This window comes from Camelus bactrianus, chromosome 4, assembly GCF_048773025.1.
Source record: "Camelus bactrianus isolate YW-2024 breed Bactrian camel chromosome 4, ASM4877302v1, whole genome shotgun sequence".
Classification (NCBI taxonomy): Eukaryota; Metazoa; Chordata; class Mammalia; order Artiodactyla; family Camelidae; genus Camelus; species Camelus bactrianus.
In genome coordinates this window covers 62,210,333-62,224,317 of record NC_133542.1, presented here as the reverse complement: position 1 = coordinate 62,224,317, position 13,985 = coordinate 62,210,333, and the positions used below count along the sequence as shown (strand labels likewise).

The 13,985-nt window shown below is 40.9% G+C and overlaps 1 protein-coding gene across 4 annotated transcripts in view; it reads left to right on the top strand.

Moving 5' to 3' along the window:
* The window catches only part of ASTN2 (astrotactin 2), an 800,009-nt gene that overhangs the window by 324,564 nt on the left and 461,460 nt on the right, over positions 1–13,985 (top strand). For all 4 annotated transcript variants that reach the window (XM_074362105.1, XM_074362106.1, XM_074362104.1 and 1 more), the window contains one exon: positions 2,247–2,393. In XM_074362105.1, the coding sequence (XP_074218206.1) occupies positions 2,247–2,393 (147 nt within the window). The remainder of the gene's footprint in view (positions 1–2,246; positions 2,394–13,985) is intronic.

The window sequence follows — 13,985 nt, the reverse complement described above, 5'->3', positions numbered from 1 at the left end:
AAAATGTGTTCCTTTTTTTATGTGGTCATTTTAAGTTTAGGGATTTTCCATCCCCTGACACCAGAGCCATCTTTTTATTTTAACTGCTCTACCATTTAACTAATATTCACCAACGATAACAACCACAGATATATGAATCGCTCCTGCCGTACGCTATACCTTGTTCTAAGAGTGGCAATAAAGACAAAGCCCCTATTCTTAATTTAAGCAATTTCTAGGTTCCAGGCAGTGAACTTGGCAGGAGAGACATAAAGATGGTGAAGATGGGATCCCTTCCTTCAAGCAGCTCACTGTTTATTAAGAGAAATAGGTATCTATCCAAAAAAAAAAATCCCAAAGTGGGCTGTCAAGGGCTCTTGTCCCATTAGGATCCACCAGTCTGGCAGTGTTGGTTGTGTGTGGTTGGCATGCTTTTTGATAGATCAGTGCCTGTGCCTGGTTGCTAATATTGTTATTCTCATTTCTGGAAGTTCTGATGCATTTGCTGAGATGCTAACACGTGCCAGACGCTATGCTAGGCATCAGGATACATTGTTGGGCAAAAGATGCAATGCCTGCCCTCAAGGAGTTTATCATTTAATTACTAGACTCTAGTGTCTGAATGAGATTTTAAGAAAGACAACGAATATAGGCGATTTGTCTTCCCAGAGAGAAAGGAATTTACATATACCATTAATCTCAATAAGTGATGGGAGACAAGGAAACAAGTGGATTTCTATGCAAAAGAAGTAAGTCCTGTGCTGATAGTAGCATGATAAAGAGCGCTTTCTGTGGCAGCTCTGTAGTAATGCAGCCCTGCCAGCCCCTGGGCTGGGTAGGAGAGAGTAACAGGAGGTCTGAGTACAGGGACCCACCACGAAGGCCTCAGATGCCAGGCTAATCAGCATGGACCACATCCTGTGGCCAGATGCTGGATAACAGCTCAAGGGGTTCCATCACAAAGTGAGATGAGCTGTGCCCCCACCTCCCTTATCTCACAAGCAAACAGACGATAGAAGAGATGAGGGGAAAGAAAGAGGTGAAAATGCTAAGGACATGGAGCACCTAGGACTGCATGCTGTTTCGATGCTGTAAAGGAGGAAGACAGGAGGCTGAAAGATACATCTAGGTTTCTAGCCAGTTCAAATGGCGGTGCTTCCAATACTTCGGGGAGCCCAGGAGAAAAAGGAGGAGGAGGCCATAAGTAGAAGATAATGTGTCTGCTTTTGAACATGTTGTTTTGTCAGGCTCATGGGATTTTCATAGAGAGATGTGCAGAAGATTTGGGCATAAAGGTTTGCTCAAAATAAGAGCATAGTAGGTAATAGAAATTTGGGAATGATTGCTCTAAAAATGGTAACCAAAGCCCTGAAATTAGATGTGAACAGCAAATCCTAAAGAATGAAACTCAGTAGGGCTCAGAATGCAGTGCATAGAATTTCTTTGCTGGTCCAGCACTCTCTTTGCCATGCAGATCCAATCTACTCATTCTGCTGCATTCGTGAAATTGCCTTTAATTTTCTCAGGCAAAACTCCCCTCCCCATCCTGTGTCCTCTCTACTTGCTCTTAACACAACTTGCCTTGGATTCTAATTAGCTGTGGATAAACCTGTCTTTGCCCCCCAACTTGTAAGTTCCTGAACAGCAAAAACTATTCTTATTCTGCTCCATGTGTGTCTCACATAGTTGGTCATCTGTAAATGCTTGGGAAATTCATTTGAATGGATCAGCCTCCTACAGTCTGTGAAACCCTTATGCATATGTCACGTAATCATCAGAATAGTGATGTGTGTTATTATCTTCATCAGACACATAAGAAGACTGAGGCTTGGAGAATGAAACAGGTCATAAGTTAATGAGGACTGAAGCCCAAATTTGAACTCAGGATTGTCAAACTCCAAAGCCCATGCTCATTTCCCTAGGCCCTGTGAATTCAGCAACATGGTATCTTCTCACCTGCTTCTGAAGTGAGCAGAGAGTTTAATATCATCTAATTATTATCAAGAATGACCAGGCTAATTGAGAGGGGAGAGGGGAGAAATGCCACAATTTTCAGAAAGTTTGTTTCTTTCATTGAAACCAAAAGGGATTTTGCAGAGATTTTAAACCAAGACCCAAAAAGGGGTCATTGAGGTGTCATCACAAGCACAGAGGTTGGAAAATATGGTTTCTTTTTCCAGCTTGAAAAAGGAACAGGAGTCCTAGATTCCATGCTATTCCTATTTCTGACGTGACTGATGTGTCTTTGTGTGTGTTTGTTTTACTAGGTTTGCTGAAAAGTCCAGTGAACAAGACGGCCCTGACACTGATTGCTGTGAGCTCCTGCATCCTGGCCATGGTGTGTGGCAGTCAGATGTCCTGTCCACTCACTGTGAAGGTGACTCTGCATGTGCCGGAGCACTTCATTGCAGACGGTAAGAGCTGAGCATCAGAGATGCTCCACACCTGCTTGGCACCTTGCATCCCTGTCTGGTTGAATGTTCCTTAATTGTGCTCGTCACTCAGAATTATGTTACCCCCCCCAAAAAAAAAAGAACATCCAAAGACCTTGGAAGAGTTTCTTATCGTTTAGAATCCTGGATTATTTGAATGGAACGAAAGACTGCTTTTATTCCATGGGCAAGGATAAGGTTTGTTAATAAAGAAAGAATTCAAATGTGGGTACAGAAAGACTGAGCTACTTCAGGGAACCCACTGTTTCTTATCATGCTATCCCTGACTAAAAATAACCCCCCAAAAATAGTCTTTGTGAATTAAAAAAATATGACAGAGAGGATTGCATGAGCTTTGTTGGAATTTCCTGACTGTCCTGGATAATACTCATATCTCATTCCCTATAAATGCACTTTACAAGCATGTTATATCCTACATTTACTCTTCACTCAATTAATTTGAATTAATGAGTTACTGTAGTCACTATACTCATTCGCAAAGCATTGTCGAAGAAGCTGATTAAGGTGCTTGATATCTGTGGCTAAAGTGCCCTCCAGAAAATTGTTCCGGTTTACATATTCCACCAGGATGTGATGGCACCTGTTTCCCAGAATGCTTGTCCAAATGCTTGGCATTATTATTTTTAAATGTATTGAAAGTTATCATAAATACAAAATAGAAGACATATTAAGTATGCAGCTTAAGGACTTTTTACATGAGTTCATCTAGATCAAACCATAAAACATTTTAAGCCCCTTCAGCTTCCTTACACTCCCTCCCAGTGAATGCCCTCCCAGAGATAACCAGCCTTCTGACTTCTCACACCATATTACTACCATTATTTTTTAAATTTTTTCCAACTGGATATGTATTGAATGTTTTTGAGAGCCTAACTCTATTTTTTCACCCTTATCTCAATATAATTTAATTTTATCTCCATTTTTTAAGATACAGTGTTTATAACTTAGCACCAGCCTCTTCAGTATGTTCTGTCCAGAGTGGAACATTCACCTTCTTTTTCTGAAACACCCAGACTCTATTAAAGCATGTTGTAATTGCTCCTATTTCACCATAGTGAACCAACCCTTACTTGCTTTTCAGTTGAACTGCAAATAAGTTCAGTATTTTTCATTTTATATATATATTTTATAAAATATATTTTATATTTTATATATATATAAAAATCAGTTGATTTTTTGACCTAAGACTTTTAGTGCATCCCTAACAAATCATATGTGCACACAAGACAGGAAAACACGTGAGTATGGGATGGCAAGGGCATCGAGGAGGGAGGCAGAAGGAGCAAAATTCACTGAAGCAACAAGGCACTGGTAGTGTAGGCTCCTGGAGCTCGGAACTGGAAGAACTACCAGAACCTAGATGTGGCTAGAACATGAGGATGGGAGAGTAAGAGTGATGAACAATGAAGCTGGAAAACCAATAGGGTAAATTTTAACCATTATTGAAGTCATGTGACCTTTCCTTTTGTTCTCACCAGTCATTACTCATTAACTGTAGAATGATAGATTTTAGAGACATTCACATTTTGAACATTTATTTTTATAAATGTAGAAATGGAGCTTCTAAGGGGCTAAATAATATGCTCAAGGTCATGATAAATAATATGGCTAAGAGAGGCTGTACAATAATACAAACATGAATTCAAATGCTTGTCCTGTTATCTGCATCTTCTGTAGCCAAGTAAATTACTTACCTCTTTGAGACTCAGTCTCTGAATCTATAAAATGAGAATGATAATAATACCTATCTCATAGGATTATTGTGAAGCCTACAATTCCATATTTGTTAGATTTTCAGATAGCACATAGGAGGGAAATATTAATATCAAGGGATCACCAAAGAAAACTGCAAAACTCTTGTGATAGTTTGGAAGGATGAAAAATGACGTGATGAATTAAAAACTGCCCTTTCTTGATAATTCTTATTCTGACCTGTCATAGACTTAAAACTTTATAACTACATGTAGACTTATCTGTTTCTGCCTCTAGACTGGAATCCCTGTGAGAGCAAGAGTATCTCTAATGACAAGCACATTGCCTGGTCCATGATGGATGTTCAATAAATATGTGTTGAATAAATGAATGGGGCCTAAATTAAAGCAGAATTATGGATGGTTCTGTGGGATTCTTTTATTAGATCTCTAAGCAGAAATGGGAGACTGAGTGAAGGAAAACTAAGGCCGAGAATGCATAGAAGTCCAAGAAAGTTGGAAATAACCATGGCGTGTACAAGTATTTCAGACACAATTTAGCAAACATGGTGGGGGCAGCATTAGAAGGACAAAGCCCAGTGCCTCAATCTTAAGGCATAATGGAACCCTCTTCCTCTACATGCTGTAATATCTTGATAAGGAGTGTATCTTTGAAATGACATATGTTTGGGTTCAAATCTCAGTTCTACTGCTTAGCTGCTGTGAAACAGAAAAATCAGTTAAGCTCCCTGAGTTTCTTTTTCTCATCTGTAAAATGGTGCTTATTTTGAAAAGATTGAATGTCATAATATGTATAAAATGCCAATAGATTATCTGAAACATTGTGATTGCTCAGTAAATAACAGCTGTTATTAATCTGATTCCTAAAATGATCTTGAAGGAAGAGATATCAGATGCTGTACCATGGTAGGACAAGAAGGTATAATAAATTATATAGATGAGACCTATTCTCAGTTAGGAAAATGGAACAGGAAGTCCACTATATGCCCCTCCCAACCCCTGGCCCATGGACATGACTCCCAGTGGAAGACATTAACACTTGAAGATCCTCATTTTTCTGGGGATCAGCAGGAATGTAGAGAGCAGCAAATACTCCAGGTCAAGTGGGCAGCTATCTAATAGTTCTAGGCAACAGGCCTTCCACAGCACGATTCCAGTGCCTCATGTGGGTGGATAATCTATGTGCATTTGCTCATTCCACTTCTCCAACAGCTCTCCACAGTGATCTTCATTATCCCCTGTTTTGGGAGATAAATCAGGACTTGCAAAGGAGTAGAATTCAACTTCCTTTGGAGGTGGAACATGATCTGACAAAAAAAAAAAAAAGGGTTTTAGTAGGGTTTCTAGCTCTGATTTCTGGAGATATGAGAGTGTTATACAGGGAGGCAAGAGAGGAGGTGATGATGATGGTGCCTATTTTCTTGAACCCTTATCATCACTTGGCATTAATATTTATAAATGTATTGGGGTATAGCATACAGTCAAGAATGCAGATTTCATGTGTACAATTCAGTGATTTTCTTTGCATATATTTATATAGCCAGATCAAAATGTAGGCTTCCACCCAAGGCCATTGGCTGAGTTATAAATGAAAACACCATCAAAAGGAGACCCATCAGGGTGAGAGCAGCCCTTGTCAAATGGCTCCATGGCCACCCTAGGACCATGGCCAAGGCAGCTCTCACCTTTCTCACCTTCCTCCATGAACCTTAGGCTGGCCTTAGTAGAGAGAGCTCTCAGCCAGCCTTGTGCATTGGGCTGTCCATGGTGTTGGAGTATTGGAGGTGGCTGAGTAATGGGTTTGGTCTTCAGGAAGAAAATGAATTCTGCACTTGTGTTACAACATAGTTGTACTTGATGCTTACTCGCCATTATAGGCAAAGGTCAGCATAATATAGTACTTGTCTAAAGCCCAGCTGGCAAGAGCAATAAATACTGATAGTCCCCATCCAAGCCCTTGGCAAATATCATCCCTTCCTTTATCTGGGCCTTCTCAAGGCCACTGGTGGCTTTTTGCCCTGCTAAGCACATAGTGGAGAGATGGACTAGATTTGTGTCCAAGCTCACTGAATTTGATATTTGTTTTTTTCCAGCTGTGGCCTATAGGTGATCTGCATTTGGCTTATCTGGGCTGATGATCCCTAGAACTAGAATCACATTCTCTAGGAGTAGAGCCCAACTATTAATATTTTTAACAAGAACTTGAGGTGATCCCTTAACAGAAGCTTGAAAGCTGCATCAGTGTCTCTGTGTTATCTTCCTTTCATCAGATTAATAACTCCTTGAGACCCCCGTGGAGCCCTGATAAGGGGCTCTGGCTTCTTCCATCTTTGACTTGATCAGTGCTGTTTAATGGAGTTGCCTCATGGTATAATTACAGTGATTTCCCATAGCACTGAATACCTTGTGAATGCTCCGATATGAATTTTATAACAAAGCAGCTCTGATCACACAGATTTGGCCTTCATCCAAATTGCCATGCAGGTAGCATTATTGATGGATAGTTATTGGTTAACTTTAAAAGTACATATGAATTGAGATACTGGTTTGTTCATCCCTTGAGTCTCCCAGTGTGTGTCAGGATATGGTCACCCAATATTCTGGCCCTATGGGAAGTCAGTAGAAGAGATAACTTTTAAAGGAAAAAGCTGTTTAGATTATGTGGATCAGATGGTTCTATTCTAGTGCAAACAGATAGCACTACACCTAGAGTTCTCTGTTCTGTTTTGTTCTGGTAGTTGTGCTTTAAGAAGGGGAAACATATATTGGAAGTCATCCAAAATAAAGGAATTGCAGTCAAGATATTGGAAAAACATTGTTGATACCTAATGACCTATTAAGGAAAGGGTGGAGGAGAATCATTCTGTAAGAGGAGTTGAAGGAACCTAGACAAAAAAGTGAGCTTAGTATTATTGTACATATCTGTTATAAATATGGCAGTGTTCAAAACACTTTACATAGAGTTACTAATTTAATTCTCATAGCAGAACTGTGAGGCAGGATTTAGCATCCTCATTTTGTATGCATGAAATTTAAGTTTTAGAGATGTTAAGTGATTTGACCAGATTAACGCACAGAAGTGGAGCAAGGTATGGAAGCCCAAGTCTACCTGGACCTCTCATCCGGGGTTCTTCCAGGTCCCATGCTTCCACAAAATGACCATAGTAATTATCATTTGTCTTGAAAAGGGAGCAGGCTTGTTCTGGAAGTTCCCAGGAAACAAAATTAGAGCTATATGAGTGATGAGGGTGATCAGATATGGAAGATTACCCCTTCGTCTCAAAATGTCTTCACTTTCTAAGCTTTAGTCTCATTATAAAATGGGGATAATAGCAGTACTTAGAGAGTTATTGTGAAGAATAAATGAAATAATACTTATAAAGCTTTTAGTTCAGTACCTGAGACCTAGTAATGGCTCAATAAATCATATAAATGTTAGTAGTTGTGATAATATTTTTTATAATATTGGAAGGGGATCATTGTAAGGTAATGAGTTCCCCATCTCAGGGAATTTTCAAAAATAGATGACCACATTTCTTTGAAACCATAGAAGAAAAGTGAAGGAATGTGTTTGGCTAGGCTACATATTATTTTGATTCAGAACCATTTTATCATAATGTAAATTTTTAAAACACTTAAATTTTTAGAACCTTGAGAGTGTGTTTATTCTTTACTACCTCAACCCTGAGTGTCACCCATTCTTTGCCTAGACTCAGAAATAGAGTGAGATTCAGGAATAGGTGATGGCCAGATATGTCTCAAACACTTTGCTTGGTTAAATACACCTCCACCACACACACACACACACACACACTGGGCTTTTTCTTGCGTTTATATGATCATTGCATAAATATCCAGGCCAAAATATCAATTTGTTAAGATTGAGTTAGTGTGTTAGCATTGACTTTTGGGTTGGACTAATGTGGTATTCAAGTCTTCTCTGTTCCCTATGACTGAGGAATTGGCGATTATGTGTTCCTTACCAGCCTATGAAGTCATCAAGTGGAAATGTTCATCATTAGGATGGCCTGGTTCATTAATATGCCACATGTGTAGCTGCTTTGAAACACACAATTATGTACAGTGAATCTTGTTCTATGTTTATTTGCTTGTGCCCCTACTTTATGTCTTTTCACCCAAGAGAGTGAACTAATGTGTGGCTGTGCCGTTAATGAGGAATGAGGTTCGTAATTGACTTCAGAGTGAGTTTGCAGTGATTTGAATACATGGGAGGAATATTTTCAGCTCTTGGAAGTGAAAATTACACCACACTGAAGGTGACTGCTTAGTCACAAACTGCCAAACAACTTGTCTAAAAACAGTAGTTCCTTGGACATCTTGCTCTCTGGAATTATCTGGAACTTTGTTTGAAAATGTTCAGTTTTGACTTCAGACCTTTGAGCTTCATGGAAACTGTTTAGGTGTAAAAGTGCTCTACAGTATGACTGCTGCCTTTTCCATCCTTAACTTCTGTACACGCACATAATGCTATTTAGACAGATAGGCTGCCTTGCCTTGTATCTGCCTCCCTCTGTACATTTGTTAAAATGTCACTCTCCACCAGGAGTATCCTTCCTAATTAACATGTATTGCAACCCTACCCATCTCTAAGACCTAACTTAGTTTTTTTCCTTCCTCCAGAAACCCTTCTTTAACCAAAACCCTAAAACTTCTTCAAAGAGAACACCCACCAGAAATAATCTATCTTTCCTTGAAAATTACATAAAACTATACTTGTACTTTTCTAATGACCCCACAGTCTACCTTCCAGCACTGTTATTGTTATGCATGTGTCATTAGAATAACTGCCATAGTCCTAAAAACTGGCATCCCATATTAAATCAAGTGTGCCTCCAATCTTTTCTCAACATTGCAAACAGCAGTCTTTTAAAATGAAAAATCTCAACATGTTGCCTCTTCCCGTAAAACTGTTCAAGTATTTCTTATTGTACCATTATAAAGAATGAAGTCTTTAACATGGCTTTTAAGTCCCAGGCAGATCAGGCCTCTGCCTGCTTCTCTAGCCTCACCTTATACCACTTTCTCTATTGTTTCCTTACATATCCTTGGCTGTCTCCTGCTTCTGGGCCTTTGCACATGTTATTCTCACTGTCTGAAAATTTCTCCTCACCTCCTCAGTTTCCTCGGGATAAGTTCCATTTACCCTATAGTGATTGACCTCCCTTTTTCATATCCCAGCCTCTGTTTGGCTCATACTTTTTCGTTCTCCTCAAGCCCTGCTTGATTCCTTGACTGCACTTATTTCTATTTATAATTATATTCTTATCTACTTAATGTTGCATTCTCCCACTGGGTTGTGAACTACATAAGGATAGAGATATTTGTTTGTTTTTCACATTATGTTCAGCACCTAGGACAGCGCCCAAAATTTGGTTGAATGGGGAGAAAAATAGATAAGTGATTTCAATAGCTAGACTTAAATTTCCTTAAGGGCAAAGCCACAGTTTATTCATGTCTTAAACTATTATGAAGCCTGATGATGGTTCTGACTCAGTAGATATATAATAAATTATGACTGTGAAATGAATGAAGGGAGAGAGGGCAGGCAGGTGGATCCAGATGCCCTAAGAAGATACATTCTGGGCAATGACAGTGCAAGAAATCTGAGGCTGCCTCCTCTTCTTATGATTGACTTCACTTCCCAAGGTTTTTTTTCCCATCCCCAAAGATAAGAAACTATAATCAGACTCACATCTCTGCCCACCCTCTCCCCACCACAACACCAAAATGAAACAAGCTTTATCCCAGAGCCCAGAAAGAGAGGAAAATATAAATTGAGCTGAGATTCAGAACACCCAGGAGGGAGGTGGCAATGAAATACCAATAAACCGTATTAATATGCAGAAATCAGAAAGAATAGGTTGAACTCCAACCCAGGTTTAATAACTATATGCGAGAGTGCGGGAGAAGGCAAGGCTAGCTTTCCATCAGAATTAAAATGAGATAGATAATGAAACTGGTAATATAATTATAAACTGTGAAAACTTCTTCCCTTCTCTCTCTTCTTGTATTTAATGGGCAACTTGCTTAGCGATGGCCTGGAGCTGGTGCTGGGAGCTACGGGTACCCCCTAGAGTGGAATCGGTGTTTTTTTTTTCCCCCCTCAAAGCTCTTCATTAGAAAAGTCTAAATCCACAAAACCATGGAAGGAAAAGAATGCTTCAAGCCATTTCTTCCTTAAATTGTAATTGATCCCCAGGTTAAAAGTGACAAGGGGCTTGAGGGAGAACAAATGCTGGAAAACCACTCTAAGCAACTGAACATGTTCAAGCTTTTAAAGATATCACAACAACCAGTTGGGTTGGGATTTTTAATGACACTCTGTGCTAAGATGTTAGCTTGGCTTCCGACCAGGATAAATTGTTACTAATTTCCTTTCTTAACAAAAGGGATAACTCGGTTTGACATCCAAAATTGGAGACTAATTTCTGTGTTTTGATAGTGAATCGAGTCCAAAAATATGTTAGTAGGAACTAGGGGCAGAGGATGGTTGCAAGGGGTAGGGGAATTTAATTTATTCCCATTAATAATTCCATTCTGCTGTTGTAAGTAGAAGGCTGCTTTGATTTTTTGACTTGGAGGAGAGAATGGCAGGTGGGAACTTTAATGGGATGGAGCTCAGGAGTATAGAGTTAGATATTACATCATTGTCATCTGGGTGCTTGCAAAGGGATGTAGGGTTGAGGCAATGGGGCAGGGTTGAGGCAGTGATGCAGTGCCAGGAGAGAGAAGGGAGCATGGTACGGAGGTTAGGTGCATTGATCTGTGGCCCAGGGGATGTGAGCTCAACTTCCAATTCTTCTGATTTCTAGTTTTGTGACCTTGAGTATATTAATTCACACACACACACACACACACACACACACACACACACACACACACACACACACTCCATTCTCACTTTTCTCATCCAAAAGCAATGTTAATACTCCTTGACTCAAATGAGTGTTAGTGGGGCTGGTGAGTGTGGAGGCACTTGGCCAGCTGTGAGAACAGATCTGATTATGAGAACATGGTGCTTTTTCCCTTTCTGTTTGTGCAGTGTTTTGTTATTTATGAAGACAATAAAGAGGTTGAGAAAAGATCTTAGTGGGTATGGCCAGATAAGTAGGAGGTACAATTTTAGAGAGGCTTAGCTTGGCCAGAAGGAAGACATTAAATAGTTAAAAATTCATTACTAAAACACTGCTTCCTTATTCTTATATAGTGCCTGTTTTCTTCCCTTCCTTCCTCCCTCCTTCCTGTGGTCAACAAATATAGCACATCACCTTCTCTGTGGCATGCTCAGTGCTAGGAATGCAGAGGTGGATAAAACACCATCTCTGGCCTCCCCCAGTTTGCTGGTAGTGAGACGCTACCAAGCAGTTGAAATATTAAACCCAGTGTGGTAAGAGTCTTAATGGGGTTTACACTTGGTGCTGTGGGAAAATAGGGGAGGGGCAGCCAAGTACTTCAAGCTGGAGATGGGCTGTGATGCTAAGGGGAGGATGTCTTGAGGAGATGCTACTTGAGTTGGGTCTTAGAGCTTACCTGCAGGCGGGTGATGGATGAGGCAGGCTTCCCAGAGGGGTCATGGATGCTTTTCACTGCATCCATATACACCCTGCTGTTCAAGCCTCCCAGTGATTACAATCATAACAACACTGTGAATTGGTAACATTTACAGAGCATTGCTAAGTGCCAGGCCCCGTGCTGAGTGCTTTGCAAAGCATTACCTCATTTAATTCTGTTACCACCTGTAGTAGATTCAGGTATTTCTTCATTTTAAATTTAAGGGAAACTAAAGCTGGAGTCTGTGACCACCTCAGTATCACACAGGCAGGAAGAGCAGAAGTATTTCAAATTAGCAGCCACAGGCTGTGCTAGACAGAGAATTATTCAATGACAAGGTCAGGTTCTAGCTCTGCCACAAATTCACCGTGACTTTGGGCAAATCTCTACTTCTCTCTGGTTTCTTCACTGCTAAATGTGGGAAAGATAACAAGATGGTGCTTAAAATTCCTCCTGGCTTAACATTTTAACATTAGAGTAAGAAATACTGGGGTTCAAAGTCCCTCTTTACTCATCCCATTAGGTACTGACCTCTGGAGTCTTTAGGCAACCATCCTATTAGCATCCTCCATCCTCTGTTTGCCAACTCTTGTTTGGGAAAGTTTGTGTCCAGGCGGCCCCCTGAGCAAACATCTTGGGAGCAGACGCAGCTGAGCAAACCTTTCACAGCCCACAAGTTGCCATTTGAAGAAAGCTTAGAAGGATCACAGCCAAGCTTGTGTAGGGACTGCAGGCTCCCAGGGCTGCTGGGATGAAACAGGAAGTGGTGGGGAGCTGGGCCATGGTAGGAACGATGTCTCTCCATCTCCAGCTCCCAGCTTCAGCTGCCAAGGGACCTTGAACATCTCGGATGCCAGTAAAAGTATGAGAGGGGGAGGATGTATCATACTCAGAAGGAAATGATGAGATGGGAGGAATAATTAAAACCTACATATCCCTCCTGCTTCTCCACTTCCCCCTGCTTAACCCTCCCCTCTCCCAGCCTCTGGTGCCCAGCAGAGCCTTGCTATTTGTCTTTCTTCCCCAGCCACCCCTCTGGATTATCTAAGCCAAATATATCTGCAGCTGCACAGCCGTATGGGTGTGTGTGTGTGTGTGTGTATGTATTTGGCAGCTGTTGGTAACTCCCTGAAGCTCTGCTAAAGTCCCTGGGCATCTCACCCTCAGCTGGAATCATCCCCAGAACCTAGACCACCCCTGAATTTTCCATGTATTCCCTCCTCTGCTTTCACCCTGATTCTCATTTGGACTTTATCAGTGAACCCATACATTAAGACTGTCAGCTGACATTGCTGAGTGTCTGCTCAGTGCCAGGACTCACACTCTAGAACTAACTCAGATACTATTAGCACTAAAGGAACATGAAGTAGGAGAAAGGATCTGAGATTTAGAAGCAGAAAACCTCCCGTTCAAATCTGCCCTCTGTCACTCAGCTAACTATGGATCTTGGACGAGTCACGTCACTACTCTGAACCATCACTTTCACCATCTATAAAAGTGCAGCTCTTTGCCCCTACTTCACATGGTGTTGATGAGTTTGAAATAGAACGTGGTATGAAAATAGCCTATAACAGATGCTCAGTAAATGCGAATCATGCCCTCAGAGGGATTACACATGTTATTTAAAGGGACAGAATAGCTATAAAGCAAAAGACAACAACAGAAGGCCGATCATAATCTGGACCAGGAGGGACATAGAAATAAGAGTCCACAAGATTGCCAGGGAAGCCTGGAATGTTTTCCACTAGACAGATCTGGGTAAAGCTTCAGGGAGCCAGAGTTGGTTTGTCCCATTGAAGGAAGCTGGATGGGCAGGGATTGGAAGTGAGACTCTATGTTCTGTCAGAGGTGATGAGAGAGAGTGAGGACAAGGACAAACTTCGAGGCAAAGGGAAAAGTATGAGCGAAGGTATGGCGGGAACAGATAGCATCCAGAGCATCTGGGGCTCCACCGGGCTTGAACAGGACTAACAGGAGGAGCACATGAGAAGAGCAGGGGTCTCTGTGTTGGGTTTTTACTGTGCAGGTTGTTGGGGGGTCATGAAGCCACTGAAGGATCTTAAACAAGGGAGTGTAGGGGTCACAGTTACTTTTACAAAAGGCAATGCAATAGAGTAATTAAGAGTTCAGGCTACAGATCAAAACATATTTGGGTTCAAATGCTGGTTCTATGAATTACTAATAGTTTTTGATGTTACAAATGATATTTAAGTCTTTGCTGTGTTTCTTAATCTGTAGAGTGGACATAATTATAACTCCCTCTTGGGAA